The sequence below is a fragment of the Cavia porcellus genome, unplaced genomic scaffold (genome assembly GCF_034190915.1).
Source record: "Cavia porcellus strain 051 isolate PalLab524CR breed Dunkin Hartley unplaced genomic scaffold, mCavPor4.1 scaffold_32, whole genome shotgun sequence".
Lineage (NCBI taxonomy): Eukaryota > Metazoa > Chordata > Mammalia > Rodentia > Caviidae > Cavia > Cavia porcellus.
The window spans coordinates 28,991,439-29,016,298 of NW_026947515.1; the positions used below are offsets into that span (position 1 = coordinate 28,991,439).

Sequence of the window (24,860 nt, forward strand, 5' to 3'; positions counted from 1 at the left end):
GTGGCAGGTGAGGAAGATCTGGAAATGCTACATCTGGTCTCAGGCTGAAAGGAACACTGATGACACCATTTGGATATGGACTAACACATGGTGTCCAAATCTAGGAAAACAATCTGGAGGGACAGTATCTAGTGGGGACCAATCGGAGGACTTAGATCAATGAGGCACATGGATGCTAGACTGCAGTAGTCCAAGATCTGTTGATGCTAATGTTCAGTGAACACATTGAGAACTAGGCACCTTCACAAGTTAATTTTATTCTTCCAAATGAGCATATTATCCAAATATTATAGTTTCGGAAACTGAGATTGTCCAAGATGACAGAGGTGGAAAATAATACAGCCAAGACTCCATTGGCATCAGAGCCTGAAGGCACGGAAGGCAGAAAAGCCTAGATTTGTCTGCTTTTGTTCCCTTTAATGGCTAGGCGTGTGTTTTACTGGCAGGCACTGTATGCCACATTCAGATCTTGCTCCCTTTCCTGAGTTTTGTGTGCGTATGTGTGTGTGGGTCCATCCCAGGGGCTCATCTATGCTTGCAACAGCTCTACCACTGTACTAACTAAGTAATCCACATATCACCAGTAGGCAAAATTTAGTGAATTGAAATAGACAAATGAAGTTAATGCAGGCTTGCCTCCATTATAGAAACTATAACTTTAATTATTTGCACAGGAAGCTTTATTAATATAAGAAACTGATCAGAAAATAAAATGGATTAAACAAAAAATTATAATCGAGTTTTTTCTCACTTGGTTTTCTACGGAAACATTACAAAGAAAATCTACTTGACACTGTGGAGGATACTATGTACCTTCCCAAAGCCGATCAAAATCCCCAAAACCCTCAATCTTTTGTGATATAATCAACGATTCTTTCTAAAGTTTTTGCAGCCTTTTCAAAACCTGGAGGAAACAATGTGGTCTCTTTAATTCAGAAGTATGTAGCTCCATTTGTAGTAGCAAAAATCTTTTTAAAAGAAATAACTAAGTGGACATAGTTTCAGCCTCTGATTAACTTTTGTAACGAGAAGCTGCTTGAAAGAAAGGCAGTATAGATAGAAAACCAAACCGCGGTCACCAGGGCAACGGAGGCGGGGACTTCTCTAGCTCCCCTATAGCCTGGGAAACTCGGTGAAAACGCTAGAAAAGATTTGGGTTGTTGGCCGCACCGTAGGTCGCGGAGCATGCTGGGCCTTGGCAATATGGCGTCCTCCTTGGTGTGCTGATGAGAGGAGTTTCACTGTAGCTCCAAACCAAAGGGCAAAACTCCCCTAACCCAGTAAGACTACATTACCCGTTTTATCCGCACGTCCGTGTCGCCAGTTCTTCGAGGCTCATTTTCAGGCAGAAAGGAGCTACGGGCCGAAGGCCAGGGCCAGCGAGGCCGCGCGGACCCGGGGCTGAGGAACCGGCTGCGGGCGAGCACGATGGGCTGGTCCTGGCTCTGGTTGCAGCACCTGAGGCGAGTGCGGGACCCGCAGGGCTGAGGGTGGCCCGACGTGACCGAGGCGCTCTGACTCTGTTCCCTTTGGCCGGAGACCTCAGTCCAGTCGGCGCAAGCGGCGAATCGGCACCGGAGCGGGCGGCCTGACCGTCCTTGGATCTGCTCAGGCGTTGGAGGCCGAGAGCCGGGTCATCGCGAGGCCCGAAGTCGCTCACGCCTTTGACAACTCCGCTGGCAGTCCCACTGAGAAAGGACAGCCTCAGAAGCAGCCCGAGGCTGGGGATCTGGGTGTGCGTGTTTCTGTGCTGAGCTCCCTGGGCTGCCCCGTTTCCCATCCGCTTTTACCACTCTTCTCCGACTTCCCGCGCAGAGTTAAGACATAAGGGTCTCCGAACACTACTTTACGGCTCCCCTTCTTTCTATATTTTATTTTAATTCTAGTATACGCTAGATTTTAAGGCTGGAGGTTCTCGAGCGTTTACTGCCAAGGACTCCCCCACCTCCTCCCCCGCTGATGGAGTCGGAGATGCTGCAGTCGCCCCTTTTGGGACTCGGGGAGGAAGATGAGGCCGACCTTACAGACTGGAATTTGCCTTTGGCTTTTATGAAAAAGCGACACTGTGAGAAAATTGAAGGCTCCAAATCCCTAGCTCAGAGCTGGAGAATGAAGGATCGGGTAAGTGGATTCCCACGGCGTCCCTTGGACTTGATTTTCCAACGAAGAAAGTTCAAAACCAGAAGAGTGTCCTTGGGAAAGCGGCAGTATTATCGCTCGGCCACATGTTGTTAATCGGCTAAAAAGCAAACACCATTTTCAGACTCCAGTTTTTGGTTGAAAGTGGCAAAAACTGTTCTGGGTAGTCCTTAGTCACTGGGTACTGTTACTTCTTTTTCTTATTCTTTTTTTTTTTTTTTCCTTTTTTCTTTTTGGTCTGTTTCCTTTTTATCGGTACTGGGGATCGAACTCACGACTGCCTGCTTGCAAGGCAGGCGCTTATGCCGCTGAGCTAAATCCCCAGCCCCTGGGTACTGTTACTTCAAATGAAGTTTTAATTGAGCCCAAAGTTAAGCAGATTCAAAAAATATAGCATTGCAAGTGTTAATATGCTCTTTGATATACTGTGTACTGTTAACACTTGCAGAAAAGACACCCTTGGGGAATAATACTTGTAGCTATGTGGTTAGTCGACTTTTGTGGTTAGTGTAGATTTTGGTTTGTTTTAAAAATAGAGTGAAGTGCAGAAGTCTGATATACTACTCTGGGAAACAAGATTACTGGAAAATGTTCAGCTAGTAACAAATTAGAGCAAAGTTATTTTAAAGTTACAGTGAGCTTCATTCTAGTCTTCTGGGCAGTTTGTCTCAAAGCCAGACTTCCTTTAATGTGGTTTCTTGTTCTGCAATTTGGATACAGAATTTCTTTAACGAAAATTAGGGAGTATTGGGCATGATGGATTGGAACTTGGTCCAGGTGTTTTGGCGAGAATATCTCATGGTGTTGGAATTTGGACAGTGACTCCTAAGCAACGGATAGGGAAGAAAATGGCCAATTTTGTTGACTGTTTGTCAACAATAGCCATTTCCTGGTCTCCAAAGCACATATGCATATTAATGTCTTAATACGGTTTGTTCTCTCCTTCCAGGCTGCTTTTATTTGTGTGAGTGATATAAAAGAGGAAATTGATGTTACAGTGTTTGATTATGTGTATGCCTGTAGAAGATTATTTTGTTTTTAGTACCTGATGACTTACGATAATGCTAGCCAGTTGGTCGCTAGTAACCAATACTTCAGTTGTTCATTTGGTTTATTAAAGGTTAAGAAGATTTGTATCATCTAAAAATTTAAGCAGTAAAATTGGTCATTGGGACCAATTTTGGCAGCACATGTACTAAAAATGGTAATGTTTATATAGTTAAAAAGCCTTTGTAATTGCCACACATAAGAAAAGAAAGGTATTTTAGAGCTCCAGGGATTTAGCTCAGTGGTGTAAGTGCCTGCTTGGTAAACAGGAGATGGTGAGTTCAATTCCTGGTACCAAAAAAAAAAAAAAAAAAAAAAAAAAAAAGAAATGTATTTTAGAACAATGCCATGTAATTTTTTTCCATTCTATTTGATGGGCTTTTTTTGTTGTTGTTGTACTGGGAATTGAACCCAGAGCCGTATCCCCAGTCCTTTTGAACTTTTTAAAAGTTTGAGACAAGGTCTTAAGTCATTAAATTGCTCAAGATGGGTTTGAATTTGCAGTCTTCTTGCCTCAGCCTCTTAAAGTGCTGGGATTACAGGTGTGTGCCATCAGGTCCAGTTTAGGTTGTTCTTTTGAAATGTGGTTCCTTCTGCTACCTTAAATCTATTATCAAACTGTTTGAAACAGGACTGGGGATATGGCTCAGCAGCACAGCATTGAGGTCATCAGTTCAATTCCCAGCACCAAAACCAAAAAAACAACACAAAACAAAATAAAAAACCAAAAAAACCAAACCAAGCCAAACACTGTTCAAAACAGATTAATGGAGTGTGTGTGTGTGTGTGTGTGTGTTGACAGTGCTGAGCATCAAACCAGGGCCTTGCACATGCTACGCTAGCAGTCTTATCACTGAGTTTTATCTGTAGCCCATTAGATAAATATTTGGCTTTTTAACTTAAAACATTAATTTATGAACGATCAACGTCCTCAAATAAGCTCTTCTCAGGTTAGTAACAACAACAAAACTCTATGAATCTTTGTACTATTGAGATTGATGTTTAGAAAAGGAAAAGGGAAAAAGTTTGCTTTTTCTGACCTTTGCAAGTTGTTCAATGAAGAACATCAGCAGCTAACATTTTCACTATGATCTTTATTGTCTTTACTGTGTAACTATGTTACTCTGTTTGAGACTGTCTTTGATGTGGCCATTGCTTGTTGCTAAATCTAAAGGCCCCTTATTTGTCCTTAACCTGTTTGACCTCTCATTTGACCACTGTAGTCTTTTTTCTAGGTAGACCATTAGGGGACCTCAACATACCGTACTCGATAATAGTTGCAAATTCAAATGATAGAGAATTGAAAGGTAGCAGGAATAAATGAAACAGGCCAGACTTAACAAGAGACTGCACAGATTCAAAGGCAAATAGCAGCAGACATATGACTTAGATTTTCTGGAGGGGACAGCGGGACTTTGGAATGTATATGCTACAGCTACAGAGATAGCTAGGTCTTGCTTGGTCTTTGCTTTTTTGAGAAGCAGAAAACTATTTTTTTTAAACCATAAAGTTGTCCAGTTTTAAAACTTTGGTACTAATTCAGGTACTGTAAAATAGAAAGCAGTCCAACATTCCAAGTAAAACGTGAAACAGTTTTGGGCCAGCAGGTTATCCTTTTGGTCTGCCATTGCAGTGATAGGTCTGCTCCAGCACTGGTCTTGAGCAGTCGAGTGTTCTGGCCAGCCTGTCCCACTGTGCTGGGTGTGGGAACCTGATGCAGCAGTATTTTTGTAAAGCAGCGTCTGTGGACCTGACTGCTGTATGAGGAGCCAAACCCACCAGTTCCTGGGGGTCACTCACTACCCTGTGTGCGAACTCAGTTCTTGCTTCTCCCAGAGAGTGCTGTGTAATTCCATATACTTTTATTTTATATGTATGAAGTTCCTTATTTGGTATTTTATTTAGTGGCCTTGCTACAGATTCCTAAAACCAATTTTTTCACCAAAGCTGACTTGCAATTCCAGGATGCTTTTCTGTCTCGCAGTGTTTGCCATCCTTTTGGTTACAGCACTTTGCCCACTCTCAGTTGGGATTTGTTTTGAATTAGTTTAGTTTTCAAATTGTGGATGGCACCATTAGCACATTTTAATTACTCTTACATTTCAATAACTTTGTGTAATATTGTTATTGTCAGGTAAGTTTATTGTTTGGTTAATTCTTTGTATCATGAATGATGCATACATGTATTAATAGTATTTTTGGTTTATAATTTTCAAATAGCTAGATACATATATATATATTACAATTAAAAATGAATCATTCATGGATTTATCCCTAAACACATATGTCTATGTCTCTCCCATTTGTGGTTTACTATGATACTTTACAGTTATTACAGAGTTCTTTTCCCATTGGAAAGTGAGCATGTGGAGATAGTTGATTTCAGATAGATTTCTTGCCTGGAGTGTGTGGGATGGAGGCAGGTGATGCTCTGAGACCATTGCTCTGACAGAAACCATTAACAGATTCAGTATATCTCATGTGTGTAGGTCCATCAATAAATATCCTCCCTAGACGTGTTTAAGGGCCATTCTCAGACATCTTATATGTGCACATTTAGCATCTTGGAAGACACCCACTGGCTACATGTGTGTAGGAAATGTAACTGTTAAATGAGGAAGCCTGACTCTTGGATCAGTCTCTAGGTTCTGTGCATTCCTTTGTAGACATACTTGTTTGAATAAGTTGGGGAGAAAGAGGGTAGATGTATTAAACTAAGACGTGGACAGTAAAATGTTCAGGGTATCTTTTGAACCAGGTTAGATAATGACATTTACAGTTTTTTACTGTCCCCTCTGCTTCCTTACCTTGCATCTTCTTGGTTACTCCAGTTAGACCCCAAGTCTCTGGAGATTGTCTTTGATGTGGCCATTGTCTTGTTGCTAAATCTAAAGGCCCCTTGTTTGTCCATAACCTATTTGACCTCTCGTAGCATTCCACAAGATGACCATTCTGTCTTTCCTCACTTGCCTCTGTGTTTACATTGAATCTGGATTTTCTTCTTGGTCTCTGGTGGCACTTCCTCAGACCCCTTTACGTTTTGGCACCGAACTGGGAGGTGCCTGCGGATCTGTTCTGCTGAGCTGATCTCTTCAAGGCCCATGGTTTCAAATGCTGTCAGTGTGCCAGTGATGAGCACCTTGGTCTTTAGTCCTGACTTCTTGAAGCTCCTGTCCCAGGAGCCTTGGTTCTGCTTTGCCTTGTTTTCCCCATCACAGTGTACCACAACCGCCATCCACCCAATTATTGAAGCTGCAAACCCAGAGTTTATCCATAATTCTTTCTTCTCCTTGTTTCCCCATTCAGTTTCCCAAGTAGAGCCTATCAACTTTACCTCCAAAACATACATTTTATTGGATGGCTTAATTTTGCTCTGGCACTGAGATTCCAATCTAGGCAGCCTCCGTCTCTTGTTTGGATGACTGTGACCATACAGCTGTGTCCTGACTGGTCTCCCTATCTCCACATTTTTTTTTTTTTTTTTTTTTTTTGAGACAGTTTTGCTATGCAGTTCAGGCTGGCCTTGAACTTTGTACTGAGCTGGCCTCAAACTTACAGCAATCCTGTCTCAGCCTCTCAAGTGCTGGGATTACAGGCATGCACCACCATGCCGGTCCCTACATCCACTCTTGACTTACAACTGATTACTCACATGATGGTCAGGGGATATTTTAAAGGTGTAAATCAGACTCTGTTACAGTGGTGCTCTCCACTGGCTTCCTAGGGCTTGGAATAGAGTGCAAACTCCTCTCCAGGCTTACAGTGGCTTCATGATCTGGTGTCTGCTTGCTTTTTCTGTTGCTTAGATAGTAACGTGTGGAACATACTTCTCTCTTGATTTTTGCATATCTGATTCCTCCTCATCACACTCAAGTCTTAGTCACTTTCTGAGACTTCCCTGGTCACTCATCTGAGGTAGCTACCCAGGTAGTCAGGACCACTTGTAATCACTCTGTTTCTTTGATACTCTTTTCCATATTCCATTGCCCAGATAAAAGCAAGCTTTTTTTTTTTCTTCATAAAGTGGGGATTTAATTATGCTAGTTCATAGCACTGTGTTTGGCACATGCTAAGAATTAAGAACGTACTGATAAAAAAAAAAGTGAATTGTTTACAGAGGACTCCTACATAGATTACGTCTCTTTTGGCTCACTTAGTGTGATAAATTGCTTAGGAGTCTGAAATCAAGTTCTTTTTTTTTGGTACTGGGGATTGAACTCTCGACCTTGTGCTTGCAAGGCAGGCACTTATGCCACTGAGCTAAATCCCCAGCCCTTGCTTAGGGACTTGATGGATAAACTGAGGCTTTAATTGGCTTGCCTGAAGTCATATAAGTTATGGGTTAACAATGAGAAGGAGACAAAGCCTTTTTTTTTTGTACTGAGAATCGAACTCCTGACCTTGTACTTTCCAGGTACCACTGAGCTATGTCCTTGGCCCAGGAAGCCTATTTGTTTAAAAAGCAACAAAGAAAAAAAAAGGAACAAAGCTAAATGTATCACGATGCCTCAGCTGAAATAGTTGTACTGAGAGATCATGGGTCTGAAACACAATACATTGAAAGTATGCCTGGGTGGTGATGGTGATTTGAAAGTGACAGTAAACCAGCGTTAAGCAGACTGAGATCAGTAGCTGGAGGTATGGACTAGTTCAGTCTGAACAGCTACTCCTTCTACTCGTGGGGTTCCTCCAGGCCCATTTAGGGATTCCTGAAGTCTGAACTATCTCTCAGTGTAATAGAAGACATTATTGGCTTTTCCCCCTCTGTGGATGCAGGCATCAATGCTGTAGAAGTAGTGGGTAGAACTGTGGTCTATTAGCATGAATGCAGACATTGGTGGCAAACTGTATTAGGAGATACTGTTTTCTTTGCTGTTCACCTGCATTAAAAAAAAATTGCAGGGGCTGGGGATTTAGCTCAGCGGCATAAGCGCCTGCCTTGGAAGCAGGCAGTTGTGAGTTTGATTCCTGGTACCGATAAAAAGGAAAAAGACAAAAAAAAAAAAAAAAAAAAAAAAAAAAAAAAAGAAAGAAAAAGAAAAAAAATTGCAGTCACTGAGAATGTCTTTGATAAAGTGGTGAAAGTGTTTAGTTTTACTGCATTTCAGCTTCTGAACCCAGGTTTTTTCAGTACCTGGGATGGTGACCTTTCCCACCGCACCTGAGCGCTGTGGCTGTATGGAGGAGGAGTCAGAGCAACAGACCCATGAGCTGCTGCTTCCCTGGAAGCAGCCTGCCTCAGGAAGCCTGCAGGTTGCCCTTGGGCCTCAGGCTGCAGTAGCACTGGTGGGCATTTGCTGAAAATGAACTGTGTGAGCTGCCACTGTATGGAAAGCAATTGACAGTATTTATTGCCAGTGAGGAAATTTGAGTTTCAATTGAAAATTAGGGTTTTAGAAATCTCGTATCTCCCTATGAGCTTGACAGCACCCTGATACTTAAAGGCTCTTCTGATGAAAATATGAGTGACATTAATGAGTATGACTTTTTGACTGCTACAGAAGGAAATGTGTCCATATTTGAAACATCTTCATACTTCTTTTTTTTTTTTTGCTTTTTTTAAAGACATGATCTTGCTATTTAATAGTTCAAACTTTTTTAAATGCCCCTAGAATGAATTTAATTTTTTTTAAAGAGAATAAAACCAAACAAAATAAAACAGAATAGAACTAATCAAAACAAAACAGTGAAAGTGCTACAGGACTTCAAAACAGAATAATAGGAAATTAACCATTGCTCCCATAATGTCTCTTAATATCTTTGATATTGCTGCCCATACCATCTGACATAATAAAATCAAGCAAAACAGAACATAATAAAACCAATCAAAACATTGAATAAAACAAAATAATAAAGCATAGCAACACAAAACAGAACAGTGTTGAATTTCAAAAACAAGACAGAAGGAAATCCCCCACACTTGCTAAATTGCGTATTGTTATCCTCTAAAGAGATGCTCAGACTACTGGCTAGGCCTGCAAAGTTAATCAGACAATACAAGCATTAAGTTGTTTTTGTACCTCAGTTGCTATCAACTTAGTCTGTGTTCCTCTGAATCAGCCAGTTGCTTGAAGGGTGGGGGTAATGGCCCAGCTCTTCTTGTCTCCCAGTCTGCTGCTGGCTGGCTCATGGGAAGGGTGAATTGGCTTCCTGTTTCTTCTCCCTCCTGGGCCATGGCTGCCCTCAAACTGATCTTGAACTCACTATGTAGCCCAGGCTGGCCTTTAGGTGATGATCCTCTTGCCTCAGTCTCCTAAGAGCTGGTATTATAGGCATGCAGCACTATGCTTGGCTGGTGAGCCAATATCTCCAAATGACTGACACATGATAATGCAAAATCACCCATGGGCAGGTGACACATTCAAAGTCATACCAGGGTCTTACTCTTCATTTATGTGTTTTCATATTGATAGATGTTCTGTTTTGTTTTACATTTGGATAGAGTGCAGCAAAACTTTGAGATAAACTACCGCTTAACTGAGTTTTGATGTAATATCAAAGAATACTCCTTATTTGTATATTTTGGCACTTCTGTAGTTTCCAGCTGTGTATCTTTGTGAGTTCAAATTTTCCTATACATCAACCACAACTATAATCAAAACAGAGTGACTGTGGAAGCAAGTTACTAGAATCTGGCTGTCTTTTGTAAAGCTAGGTAGTAAAGAGATTCCAAGAAAGTAAAACAGTACCACTTGTCTCACTAGCAATTTTTGAAAATAGTTATTTTTTTATAGAAATATTTTATTTGAATATATAATGAGTTTATAATTACTTTTAAATGAATTCATAGATATATTAATTTTTCTTGTTTTAACTGCTAATATGGAAAATGTTGATAAATGTAGCTCATTTTAAAAAAGCTCTTTGGGGATCTCCAAGAATCTTTTAAGAATCCAAAGGAGCTGCTATCAGACATTTGAGAATTGTGAGTATAATTAAAATAATATGGGCATCAAACTGAAATCAGGGAGTAGGGAGGGCTCAGGGGTGGGCCTCCATGTCAAGCAGTGACTTGAACATTAGGGAGGAGGCTAGAAGACTGGAAGACCTAGTTACGGTGCTCTTCCGTTCTGTAGACTTGGAGCTACGTGGTGTTTGTGAAGAGCCTGTGTGGTTAGCGAGGCATTGCTGGACATGTGGCCTTGACAGCCACTGTCAGGGTCTCCACTGGGTCCAGGCTTTAGTGTGTGTGTGGAGGAAGTCACACCAGCACTTCATTACTCAGCAGGACCTTGTTTTGTGAGTAGAGGAAAACGGACCCAGTCTGGCAAGGAGGTGGCTCGAAGTCTTTAATTCGGTTCCTCAAAGGCTGATTGTTCCTAGGAGGACAACAGATACCAGTTCCTAATTGTAATGCAGTGATATGAGTGTCAGTCATGTGTTTACAGGTGAGAATAACACTACTTACTGATTTTGTGTTAAACAAGTATATATGGAGCGACATTTATGACTGCGCGCACTGTTCGTGTTGCACAGAATTAACCTCAGAGACCAGTGACTTAATGTGGTTGGTGGTGGGGAGTTACTTCTGAATTTAGCTTCTGTTCTGAAGATCTCAGTGTGTGTGGAGGGTTGGGGAGAGGTGGTAAGTGGAGACCACAGGGGCCAGAAAGAGGCAGACACAGTAAGGGTGAAGGATAAGATGTGGATTTTGCAGATGTGGAGATGGTTAGAACTCTGATCGGAATGTGGAGTTGGTGAGTGGGCAAAACTTAAGAGCTAGTGTCAACTGTCTGGTGGTTCAGTCACTCTGTTTTCCTTATGCTTGAGGTGTATGTGTCTCATGTGAGTCCTACAGAACCATCCACCTTGATTTTAAAAAATCTGTTTTAAAAAAATGTGCCATGTTCCATTTTGAACAACACGCTGTGAGAGTCTTGAAATGGATATGAACATTTCCTTCTCATTAGCACCTTGTAGAATTCTCAAGCTAGAGTCTTAACAAGATGGCGTGTAGATTATATATAGATGATGTTCTCCAGGTTTCCAGCTCTATCATTTTATCTCAAAGATGTTAAAAAGGTACTTTGGTCATCTACAAGGCTTGTTTCAGTAGAGCTGAAGTTTGACACCTCTTTCTTTTAAGTCTAATTAAAAATGTAGAAAATGCTATTCTGGTAAATGTTGGCCTCATATATTAATGCTATAACATGTTCTTCAACCTTGAACTTGTCAGGCACTGGGAAGTGTGATTCTGCAGAGAATTTTCATGCCTTTGGAGGCAGAACAGGAAACAGCTCAAGAGGAAACAGTCATTGATAACAAGTTTTAATTTTATCCAACTGTCAGTACTTTTTTTAGGATGTGTCTTTTGTTCTTCACTAGTACTACTTTGTATTTTTAGATTTTGGTATAATTTTAAATTTATAGAAAAACTGAAGAATAGGATAATTAACTCCCATATACTCAGATTCAACACATGTTTAGGTCTTGCTTCATTTGATTTATGAGTCTCTGTTTTTATATGTAGATACATACAATTTTTCCTGAACATTTGAAAAGTTAGTTGGAGATGTGTTTTCACTCCTGGATGTGTGTGTGTCTCCACTCAAGAGTTAGTTGGAGACCAACTCCCCATTTGCTCACTAGCATGCGTGCTTGTGTGCATGTGTATCTAAATCTAAGAAGGGGGCATTTGCTGGGAAACTGTAGCACAGTTATAAAAACTAGGGCGTTGGTCATTGATATCTAATACTATTGCTAACCACAGTTCATGTTATAATGTTGCTTTTGTCCCTAAAATGACACTTTAGTAGCAGTTTTTGCTTGTTCCTTCCAGGATTCCTCATGAGTAGGATAATTCCGGATTACATTACGCTGTGCATATGCTTGAATCTAGAGGAATTTCTCAGCCTTTCTTAGAATTTTTGTGACTTTTATTTTTTAAATAAATTTTACTTGTTTATTTTTATTTGATTTTAAAGGGAATAAAACAGAGCAATAAAATGAATCAACAGTGATAAGATGGTAGGAAATTACAATAGTTACTATATTGCATATTGTTGTCCTCTAAATAGTTGCTTGACTTTAGGCTTGCAGAGTCAATATGTTTCCTCCAAATCAGCCAGCTGGCTTTCAGGCAAGGGCTTAGCCTCCTTCCTTGTTCTCTCCAGTCTATACTCTGAATGTGACTTTGATTTTTTCTTTAACAGTGGTAAAATAAACCATCTTAGCTATCTTTAAGTGTGTAGTTCAGTGGTATTAAGTACACTGACGTTGTCTGTGATTGGTCATCTCTCTGTTACTGTAACAAATACCTGAGATAATCAGCTTACAAAGAGAAGAGAGTTTATTTTGACTCAAGGTTTCAGCTGTTCTAGTCTGTCATCATTTGACCTCATTACTTTAGGCCTGTGACAAGAGAGCACGTCACGGCAGGATTATGCAGTGGAGGAAACTGCTCCCTTCATGGTGGGAAGCAAAGGAGAGAGGATGGGGCTGGGGTCTCACCACCCCATTCAAGGGTCCACCCCAGTTACAGAAGTGCTCTCATTAGGCTACCCCCTAATGCATAGCACCTCCCGATAGCGCCAAGCTCCCATGGGCCTGTGAGGCCACTTAAGATCTAAGCTGTAGTAACACTGTGCAACCATCACCTCTCCCCATGTCTGGAACTTTTTCATTTTTCCATTGTGAAACTCTGTGCTCCTTAAACCGTTTTTTTTTTTTTTTTTTTTTTTTTTTTTTTGTCTTTTTGAGGCAGGGTCTTACTATGCAGTTCAGGCTGGCCTTGAGCTCACTTTGTGGCCCAGGCTGGGCTCAAACTTGCCACTATCTGCCTGCCTCAGCCTCCTGAGTGCTGGGATTACAGGAGTGGGCCACCACACCCGGCATGCTCCTTAAACTTTAGTCTCTTGTTTTCTCCTCTCCCAGCCTGTGGTAACCACCACTTTTGTATCACCCCCAGTCTAACCCCTTGCCTTTTTATAGTGTTGGGGTTTGAAGGTTAAGTAGCCTACCCTGAGCTGCATTTCCCAGACCTTTTTTCTTTTGTTTCCTTCTTTTGAGACAGGGTGCTGGCTTTGAACTTGCTTGTGTAGCCCAGGCTGGCCTTGAACTCACGGTGATCCTCCTACCTCTGCCTCCCAAGTGTTGGGATTACAGCTCTGCACCACCATGCCTGGTCTCTTTTTTTGAATTGAGAGTTTTGCTATGTTTCCCAGGCTGGGCTCAAATTTATGGGTTCAAGTGATTCTCTTGCCGCAGTCTCCCGAGAAGCAGGGACTACAAGCACATGCCACAGTGCCTGGCTTCACTGCTGCACTTTCTGTCTATAAATTTGTTGGCCTTGACACTTCTAAAGAGAATATTTTGTAGTGTGTCTTTAGTGTCTTTCTCATATTCATATATCGGATTGAGATTATGTCACTTTTTTCAAGTTGCTTTGTCCCAGTATTCTTACCTTTACTCTTTTGATCCCTTGCTGTTATGAAGAATTTTCTTGCCTTTTCATGGTTTCTCCTTTGCGCCTATCACATGACAGTGCTGAGCACCTTCTTACATTCCTGCACAGCAGGAAGTTCTAGGCTCACACTGTCAACTCCCTGCGTGGTCCTGGAGGCCGCCATTGCCCCAGGAGCCCTGGTTTCTGTTGTGAGAGTGGAATTTAGTTTATGTGCTGCCGAAGTGAGCATGTGAGAATGGAATTTAGAAGCTAGGAAGTGGGCATTAGATCCACTCACTGCCACTGGTGGCGCATCACTGGGAGGCCCTTTTAGCAAGAAAGATTTGCATGCAGAGGTTGGTTCCTGTTGATTTTTATTTCATGTGAACACCAAGAAAGCACAGACATGGCTTCAGAGCTCTCATTACCGCTGGCTGCCTCTGCTCTGCTTTTCCCACTTGCCACTCCTTCCCCCCAGCAAGAAGCTGGCTCCATGGTCCGCATTTAACCGTTTGCCCCAGCCAGGAGTGCAGAGGGAGTCCCGGAATTGTGAACTCCTACTACCTGGGAGTTCATTTACTTTCAGTGTTTGAGGTAAAACTCTACATACAGTGCACTGTACAAACACGAACTGTTGTCTTTTGCTATTAAAATCATATTTCAGGGGCGGAGTTTTAGTTCAAGGGCACAAGCACCTGCCTGGCAAGTGTGAAATCAAGTTTGTAAATTGATCCCTGGTACCAAAACAAACAAACAAACAAACAAAAAATGGAACAGAACAAAGCAAAAAAGTAGATTTTAGCTGGGAGTGTTGGTATATACCTGTAATCTAACACTTGGGAGGCTGAAGCAAGACTGTTAAAGTTTGCGACCATTCTTAACTACATAGCAGAGTTCAAGGCCAGCCTGGCTAAGTTGGATCTTATCTCAGTAACAACCAACCAAACAAACACAAATGGGCAAACAAAAGATTATCAGGGTTTGTTAATGTTTTGTGTGGAAATTGTTGTTTTAGTAAACATTTAATACCATTTATATGAACATTCTGTCACTGAGTTTGGGGTGACACATCATACGGGACATAAAGGACATACGGCCTGACTGTGAGTCTTCAGGAACTTATTTAAAAAATGATGTCCTTACAAAAAAATCAAGGAGAGGCTGGATGTGGTGGTGCATGCCTGTAGTCCCAGCCTTGGGAGTCTGAGGCAGGAAGATTGCTGAGAGTTTGAGGCCAGCCTACGTATCAAGACTCTGTCTCAAAAACAAAAACAAAAACAACCCTTCAAAACAAACAAAAAAAAGTCCAAGTACAGTGTGGTAAATACCCATCTGCACTTGCAGGCATTCTGCCCCTTGGACGTTCTATAGTCTGTGTGGTGTCTCTTGTGCTTGAGGCACTTGCCTGAGACCTGGGCTGGTGGAGGAGGGAATCTGCATGGTTAGATAAAGATCTCTGTGTTTTGGGCTGGGGTCTTAGCCATGTGAGTGCCTTCCTAGCAAATGAGAGCTTGTGAGTTTGATATCCACTACCAAAAAAAAAAAAAAAAAACCCAAACAAAACAAAACAAAACATGACCCCCAATCAACCAAACAAATAAAATCTGTATGCCTTGGTAGGATGGTTGAGGGTACAAAGCAGGAAAAGGGCAGTTAATTCTCAAATAATTGATTTATAGACTTTAGTAATTGAGATAATACTTGTTGAGAACCTTCTGTGTGTTGGGCACCATGCTGAGTGTTGGAAATACATTGACAAGAATCTGATGGTTTTCCTTGGTACTGGGGATTATAATCTGGGCTTCACACATGCTAGGCACAGCTCAGCCACTGAGTCTCACCCCAAGCCTGTAAGTTCTGCTTTTAAGGCATTTAGCAATGACTGGGGAAGGTAAATTGCCACACCAGGAGGCAGGGGATGTGTGTGCATACCCAAGCAGCTGGCTGCAGGGATAGAGAACAGCCCCCAGGAAGTGGAATTCTGAGCCGGTACTAAAGCTGAATAGAAAGAGCTGGGCTGGGAATGGAGAGGATGGGAGGGTCAGGGGGCCAAAGCACTGGGGGAAATGGCGAACTTCTCCCCTGGAGTCTCTTAGGCTTTCTTCCCTCTGTTCAAGGTGGCATTCCTGCCACCTTGTCACCCCTGTCATTCTGTCTCTCTGTGCTCTGTCTGAGCTTTGTTTCCTGTCCTCACACCACCACTACCTCAACACTTGGTCTTACATTTGTTATATATAACGAGTGATGTGTAGGAAACTGGGGCTTGGCGCTGTGCCTGCTGTGTCCCCAGCTGCTTGCAGAGTGACTGGCAGGGAGTGGGTGATCAATAACCATTGAAAAGGGCAGAGGCATACTACTAGATCTGTGAGCTTGGGAGGGACATAGGCTGGCTGGCTTTTTAAGACTTTAAGAATCTGGGTTTTACCTGACAAGTTAAGAGTTTTTAAAGCAGAATAGTGACATGATGAGCATTCTGTTTCAGAAAGATTCCTCTTGCTGCAGAGTGGGGTATGAATGTGAAGATATGGATGACTTTATGTGTGAGTATGAACCATATCTATGCACAGTGTATGTGTATGAGTGGCTACGTATGAACAGGTATTGTACGTGTGTATATGAGAATGTATACATGAACGTTAAATGTTGTTGGATATGTAAGTGAAAGTGTGTATGTGTAAGAATATGTATGGGCATATAGGCACGTGTATATGTTTGTGTGTGAGCCTATACCCTGTGTTTATTGTCTGAGTGTTATGTGTATTATGTATGAGGATGTATGTGTATATGTGTGAGTAGGTATGTGTGTTTATGTGCATATATATTATCTCCGTATATGTGTGAGTGTAGGTGCATTTATGTGTGGGCGTATGGTTATGTGTGTGAACGTGTGTGTTTGTGTATGTGAGTGGGGTAGATCAGGAGCGTCCTTGAGGAAGAGAGACCTGGTGGCAACTTGGGGTAGAGGGGAGCCAGTGAGGCATGGTGGCTCCTTTCTCCCTGAACCAGGACTGATGGCGCTTAGCGACTGGGGTGATGGCAGCCCTCTGGCTGGATGTGGGGTGAACAAGTCAGTGGGCCTGCATGGCTGGAAGGAGAGAGTATGTTTGCTTGTGGATACTGGGAAAGGTTTTTCCTTAGAGAGTATTTTGGTGGGGCTTGCTGGAGGTGTTGCCTAAGATGATGGAGGAGCCTCACCCCCTCCTCTGGCCTTTACCCATTCTTCTGTCCCTGTTGTGTGTGTTGTAGGGGCCATCACAGTGTCTCATGAACAGCATTCAGTTCAGGCTTTTATTTTCTCTTCCTCTTCCTCCTCTTCTTTCCCCTTCCACAGCCCTTCCTCTCCCACCTTCTTCTTCTCCTTCTCCTTCTCCTCCTCTTCCTCCTCCCCTCTCTCCTCCCCTTCTTTCCTTCCTTCCTTCTTATTCCTTTTGGCACTGGGCCATGTAGTCCAGGCTGCCTTTAAACTTCTTATTTCCCTGCCTTAGCCTCCCGGGTACCTGTGGTTATAGGCTTGGGCCACCGTGTCTGCTGTAATAGAACGTTATAGCTAAACTTTAGTACTTTTTATTTTTAAAATCTTTTTCTTCAGATTAAAAAATAATATTATAAAATATTTGGAAAATATAAAAGTATAATGAAAATAAATATATATATAAAATCCTGTTATGACACTGTTAATATTTTGGTGTATTTTCCTTTTCTCTGTCTTCTCTTTTCTTTTAATTTTAAAGAGGATGAAGCCAAGGAAAATAAAGCAAAATAAAACCAATAAAAAATCAATATAAGTGATACAGGACTTCAAAACCTTACAAAATCAGCAATAGTTACCATAGTACTTTTTGTTGTCTTTAAAATAGTTGCAGATACCTTCAGAGATTGTAAAAATTGAACAGAACAGAACAGAATAGAACAGAAACAATAAAAACAAAATAATGAGTGCAAGAAAGGACTTCAGAATAAGCGAATAGTAAACCCAAAGTGGCCACCATAACGTGCCTTGCCATCTTTCAAATAGCTGCTCCTCCCCTCAGATTTCACATAATCAAACACAACAAAAGAGAATAAAACCCAACCCAAGAAAAATGAAAATGATACGGCTTCCAGGCGGGCACCACCTCCTGGTGAGGCCTGGTTCTCTCCCTCCACAATTTGTGAATAGCCTGTCTTCTCTCATCCCCACTCCCTACACCTGGATTATCCTTTCTGTGTGAGTTACTGTTCTGCATTGCAGATAACAGATAGCAGTCAGCCTTCAGTATCTGTGAGGGGCTGATTCTAGGAATCTGCTTGTAGATTATTTTTGATACCAAATGCAGTAATATTTGCTATTGAATAATTGCTCTACTGCATTGTTTAGGGCATAATGGCAAGAAAAAAGTCTCTACATCTTTAGAAGAGCTACTTTCTTATTTTTATTTTTGAAGTTTTCTGTTTGATTGAGTTGGTTGAAACGAAACTAGAGGATCCAAAGGGCTAATTGAATATATTTATGATAGCCTTTTCCTCCTCTGGCACTAGGGATTGAACACAGGCCCTGTGCATGCTAAGTAAGTGCTTTACCCCGAGCTAGTCCTCTGACCTTTTTGATTGTATATATTTTTGATACCTTTACCCTTGTAAGATCTGAGATCTGATAATAAGATGCATACCCGGAAGCCACCACCACCTCATTGGAGAACCACTCATGTGGCTGTCGACTCTTAACATTTTCCTGCCTCTGGAAATGACAGTAAGCATAGTTTTTTTTTTTTTTTTTTTTTTTTTGTCTTTTTCCTTTTTATCGGTACCAGGGATCGAACTCACGACTGCCTGTTTGCAAGGCAGGCGCTTATGCCGCTGAGCTAAATCCCCAGCCCCCATAGTTTCATTTTAAGTAGTACTTATAGTGTATTAGGCATTGATCAGACTTTCCATAGGAACAGTCCATTTAGTTTCCGTAACAAGTGTTATCAACTTATTTTATGATTGAGGAAACTGAGTCAAAAGAGGTTAAATTATTAGCCAGAGGTTACCTGGCTCACGGGTGGTGTAGACTGAATCCAGTTGTCTTCATGAATCTACATTATCTGATTCTGGAAGAATACCAGTGTTAATGGCTGGTAGAATTCCACCAGCTCTTTAGACATGCAGTGTGTGTTCCTGTTTGCCACTAGTTTACTCATTTCCACGCACATGCCCTCTGCTGTACCAACTCCTGTGGGAATGGACAAGGTGTAGACCAGTGATGAACCTTTTGCAGCTTCCAGTGATGCACACAGGCTGCTGTTTGTGCCATAGGTTTGCCGCCACCGGGATAGAACTGTAACCATGGGAAGAATTGTAAAATGTACCTGCAGACTTGTGTAGTAGATGCAGTACATGATCTTGAGATACACATATAGTTGTTCAGGACTGTGTCCTACTGAGCCCAGCAGGGTTTTCAGAAGAGTAGAGTGAGGAGACAAGAGGTGAGGTGGGTCCAGAGAGACTGGAGACGTTTGACTGGCTGCAGTGTAGAGAGAAGGACCTGCCTCTTGCAGTTCGGTGGTGGAGTGCTTTCTGAAGCACAGTGGGGGCCCTTATCTTTGTTCCACTTCAATGAAATTTATTTTAAAAAGTAAACATTATAAAGGAGATAATTAATGTTAATGTTTTCTGGGTCAAAATATTTGTCTTGGTTAGGTCTTTTAGGTGTACAGTTTCTAGCTGCAGATGGAGGTGGGCTGGGAGCAGCTATTCTCAGAGGTGCTGTGAAAGCAGAGCCATCTCCCTCTGCACTTTGTATTCCTTTATAATATGCATAAAAAGCCATGAATATTTCTCTCTAATCCTGCCAGCAGCCCTAGAAAGCATATTGTGTTACAGCTGAATAAGCTGAGGCTGTTTGGAGAGGGCAGCCATATGATTTCTTTGTCTGTTAAGCAGCAGAGTCAGGAATCCAAGCCTTGTGCTCTGACAGCTTGTAAGGGGTGATTAAAATGTTTGGTGAGTGTTTAAATTTATTACAGTAAAGGACATATTGCCACTGATGTCTCTCGAATTACTCCCCTACTTTGAATATACTTATCTTTGTTCTTGCCCTTTCTGAAACAGTTCTGGAGGTCCTCTATGGTGAATGTCTTTGGTTGGACTGTTGTGGCTGCCTCAGTGTCCTAAATTGATTCACAGTGTTTACTTTTCATGGCCATTTTGTTGCAAAGAGCCACATGGTGCAAGGCCCTGGTGAATAAGGTGGATGAGGATGCGCTGAAACTGTTTGTGAGCCTTTCTGTGGGATGGCAGTGCAGCAGCAGCGTCCACGGGTCACACTTCAGAAAGGTATGAAAGAGGACTTCCAGAACTGCTCTGAACATGGAGGGTGGATGGCACAGTGTGTTTGAAATGAGAGGCATATTTTGAGGGTGGATTCTTTCGCTGAGGGAAAAACAAAACAAACAAAAAACCCCAAACTCATTCACTGTATTTTTCAGTCGCACTTTATAGAAGTGCTGGTGTCTGTAGTCTTCTTGCTGACGTTCAGGATGCAGCCTTGTTGATGTTTCTCATCGTCTAAAGTCCCTTATTACCTAGAGTCAGACATTCTTGACGGATTTTTGTTTGTCCTGACAATTGAGAGCTTTGTAATCTAAGAGAATGAATTGTGATATCTAACTGACCTTCATCCGAATTGTTTCCACAGGTTTCTAGCTGTCTGTTTTTGGTCTTAGAGTTTGCACCTGTGAAGTGTGTCTCAAACTACCTACCTCATACTGCAGTTGTAGGAAATCCATGGGAATCCATGGGACTGCTTGATGCATGTGTAGTTAAGGGGCCAAAACTGTTAAGTCCCTGACTGATGAGCATTTGTAAGTCTAACAAAGTGAGTCTTACACTTTTGATACAAATGTACAATGTAAAGCATTAAAAAACCAAATACACAAATACTGTAAATGAACACAGCAGACACACCAGCTACTTCTGCAATTTGTTTGCATCTGTGAATGTTCATAATGTGAGGTCTGTATTCTGAAAGTTCGTAGCTTTTGAATGTTTGTTAGTTGGAGATTTACTTTAAATGTTTGTCCTTAGTGTTTTGAGAGGCACTGGCTTGAACTTCTTTGTGCAGTATTTTTGTTCACATATTCGTTGTGGCCAAGCTAGTCAGCTCCATCCTATTTTTGTGTAGTGGCTTAGATATTGCAAATGAACGAGTATGTGGAGAATTTTGAACAGAAACCATCCCCTGTTGAAACAGCAGGTTGTGCCTAGAATTTTCATCAGTTGTTGAGGAATAGAAGTGATTTAGCAATCACTGCCTTGGTAGGAGCTACAAACTAGGCAACTTGAGTTTCTTCCCTCTCTCCCTCTCGACTTCTTTCCCTTCCTTTCATAGTAATGACTGTGCCCTTTTCTAGCCCAGGACAGCAGCCCTCCTGAGATTTGCACTGTACATAACCATGTTGAATGACTTTCTGGTAAATGTTATAGATATATCAAAAACTAGACTTCATGACACATTTTCCATAAATCAGTGTTTATGAGCACTCTACAGAAAATGAACTGGAGTTTTGTAAGCCATCATGGCAAGTATTAAGTATTCAATAATAGCTTTCACATTTTCTTTAGAGGTCAAATTTACTTCATTCAAAACGAGTATTCCCTTTAAAACAATTCTGCGAATCTATCAGATCTGAGTAGGATCGAGAGATCGTTATTTTCTCTTTCTTCTGATGAAGATACTACAAAGATGAAACCTGCTATTCTTGTGCTCTGTGGTCTGTGAGAAATTTTCTGTACATGCCCTTCTAAAAGCCCTTTTCTGCTGTTGGTGCAGCTCCAATTCTTCTGCTCTAGGTTAGTCCCTGCAGGTTAGACACAGGCAGTGTCCATGGGCCCCAGTAAGTTTTGAGGAGGAAGTCCTTCAGCTGTCATGTGGAGTGAGGTGTGGGGTGACCAGAAGTTGGGGACTGGCACTGGATTTTGGGATTGGAGCTGAAACCGCATTTCCCGCAGCCTGGGTTTAGGTGTTTGTCTTCTCATCCTGCTTGCCCGCCTCCTCCTTTACTCTGTCTAGTGTCCGCCTTCTCTGATAACTAACGCTGGGAGTGTGTTGTGTTCCAGGATTTGAATTTTCTCTCTGAGTTCTAGTTCTGATTAATTATTCTGAGTTTCTGTTTGGTGCACGTGCTTGGCTCTGATGAAAGGTATCAAGTGATGGCCACTGAGTGGTTCTGGGCTTTAGATGCTGTCAGGGAGTGCAGGTGTCAGCAGGGCACCTGAAGGCCAAGGTGGACTTGGAGCTGGCTTAGTTCTTTTGGCCCTCTTCCCTGAGACTCATCTGGCGCCATGAATAGGATTGGACGTTAGCTCCTTGCTCTGCCCTTGTTATGGTCAACTCTAGTGTTCATGGCAGAGATACTAGTGCCATGTTAGTGTTTTACATTGCTCTTCTTACTATATGGATCCTAACTTAGAATCTATTTTATTACCACTTTAGAGGTATTTCTACTGTAGTTTTCACTTAACCATATAAATCTGAGAAATAATGCTCAGATTATTCCTGCTGGAGATGAATTTTCTCGTGAAGTATTTTGTGCTGAGTAGATTATTGCTGATTATGTAGATGGTCTTTTGCTGTTTGTGGCTTACAGATGTGGTTTGAAAGTAGTCTGAAAAACTTTTAAAAAAAAGTAGTCTGAGCATTTTAAAAAATGAAATGACTTTATGCAGTTGTCTTTATTCAGTTATGAACCTATTTTTAAAATCTGGGAATAATAAATCCAAGCAAATACAAAAACTGTCTTTGTCCTAATTTTCTGTAAGAATGTTTATTGCAGTGTCCATTCACTACTCACTTTATATTTACTGAATGCAAATCACCTGCAGATAACCCCCTGCCCATCAGCAGAAAAAGCTGTGGTGCGTCATATAATAGATTTCAATGCCGCCAGTAAACACAGTGGAATTATAGTCTAGATGTGCTGATACGGGAGGTTCTAAGGTGTATTTTTAATTGAAAACATACAGGATACAGAACAAACAATATGGTATGATCCTGTTTGTGTGTATTTTCAAAAATAAATGCATGCAAAGTATTTGTTCATTTATATAAAAATTTACAGAAAGATACACATTTGTAGACATGGGTGGGAGATAGAGGCGATAGAATTATATTTGTAAAAATGTATGTTTCCTGTACTGGAGGTTTTTTTTTCCCCCCTGCAGTAAAAAATATTTATTTATTTAGTTTTGCTTTGAGATGGTGTCACTAAGTTTCTGAGTTGCCCAGGCTGAGTTTGAACTTGCTATCCTAACAGCCTCCCAGAGTGCTGAGGTTATGGGTGTATCCACCATGCCTGGATATAATTCTGAAAACCTGAATGATTATTTTAATGTTAGTTTAAAAAGGTAACTCTATGATAGGTCCTTTGTTGCTTAATAGATGTTCTTTAATTTTTTGGTAGTTTACAATATTATATCTTTAACTTATTATAGCCCACCTGCTAAGAATGTCACACCGCATCTTCTGTGATGTGAGAACCATGCGTTTCTAGCTTTGATTACTTTGCGTAGCTTTGAGTGAGAATGTGAGTATTCCTTCAACCTGAAGCACTGCAGCATTTTTCCCAGTACCGGCCTAGGGGCGCCATGTTTTCTCAGCTTTTATTTGTTGAGGATGTCTTTACATCTTGTTAATTCCAAAGAGGATTTTTACTGAATGTGGAATTCTAGGCTAGCAGCTTTACTTCTAGAGCTTTAAAGACATGGCTCCAGCTTGCTTCGTGCTCAGGAGGGGGGTCACCTGTCACTCTTGTCTTTGCTCCCCAGTGTATAATTGTTTTGCCCTCCTCCCTGGCTGCTTCTTGAGTGCTTTTTGTTATTACTGGCAATCAGTGCTTTGGCACAGTATTGTCATTAGCCTGCTTGTGGCTTGTTGAGCTTCTTAGGCCTGTAGAATTAAAGTTTCCACCAAAAGTTTGGAAAATGTATTGCCATTGCAGCTTTTTTTCTATTCCTCCTCTTGCACCTTCTCATCTTCCAGTTACATTTTCTTTAGGGGGTTGTGTTGCCCCCCAGTGACCTCCTTGCCTGTGCACTTCAGCTTGTCACCTACCTGTGGTGTTGTCTTCACGCTTCTGCTGCAGTACCCATGCGGTCTTCTAGCTCATCCCATGTACTCTTCATTTCAGCTACCATATTTTTCCTCTCAAGAAATGCCATCTGGATCTTTATAGTTCATATTCTTTTCTTTATGTTTACGTTGTCCTGTGAAAGTCCTCTTACATATTCATTGTGCTATCTTAAAGCTGTCATTTGCTATTTCATCTTCTGGCTGTTTCCAGTTCTGTTTTTGTTGATTGAATTTCTTTTGGTTATGGATCATATTTTTGGTACCAGGGATCAAACACATGACCTTGTGCTTGCTAGGTAGATGCTTATGCCGCTGAGCTAAATCCTCACCTCTGCTTTTGTTTTTATTTTTCAAATCCATTTTATTCAAGGATAAAAAGAAAAAAAAGGAAGGAAAAAAAACCTAACAATTTCAAAACACATCAATCAGGAGGCAACAATGGTACATACATTGCATACTGTCATCCCCAAATCATTCACCCAGAGCACAAGACATCTGCATTCAGTTGTTTAAACAAGACCAGCACAAATCTTTCTCTTCAGCAAACTCAGAGAAATCAATAGTACAACTATCATATATATATATAGACATATGCATGTTTTTTCTTTCAGCTTGTCACACTAATAAACAACATATTTACACATATGTGTCTTATTTCACTAATGAGTATGTTCTCAAGTTGCATCCATTCACCCATAAAAGTGTCCAGTTTATCCTTCTTTATGGCTGAGTAGTACTCCATTATATAAAAATACCACATCTTTTTTTCCATTCCTCAGCAGGTGGGCATATAGGTTGTTTTTAAGGTCTGGCCATTATAAACTGTGGTGCTATAAACATGAGTGTACATATATCACTGTGGTATGATGTTTTTAATCTTTTGGGAAGATAACCAGAAGGGGAATACCTGGGTTGAATGGGACCTTTAGTCCTAAATTTTTGAGGAATCTCCACATTGATTTCCACAGTGTACCAGTGTGCAGTCCCACTAACAGTAGAGGAGGGTTCCTTTTCCCCCACAGCCCCTGTAGAATTTGTTATTGGCTGATTTCTTGATAGTAGCCATTCTTTCTGGGGTGAGATGGAATCTTAGTGTTGTTTTAATTTGCATCCCTTGGATGACCAATGATGTTGAACATTTTTCACATATTTGCTGTTTATATTTCTTCATCTGAGAAGTATGCATTCATCTCAGATGCC

General features: G+C 41.3%; 1 protein-coding gene across 2 annotated transcripts in view; it reads left to right on the forward strand.

Annotated features, from left to right (window-relative positions):
- The first annotated feature begins 1,167 nt into the window (after nucleotides 1-1,167).
- Nucleotides 1,168-24,860, forward strand: part of Rptor (regulatory associated protein of MTOR complex 1) — a 366,523-nt gene continuing 342,830 nt past the window's right edge. For both annotated transcript variants that reach the window (XM_003464795.5, XM_063241865.1), the window contains exon 1: nucleotides 1,168-2,121. In XM_003464795.5, the coding sequence (XP_003464843.1) occupies nucleotides 1,960-2,121 (162 nt within the window). In that variant the 5' untranslated portion in view covers nucleotides 1,168-1,959. The remainder of the gene's footprint in view (nucleotides 2,122-24,860) is intronic.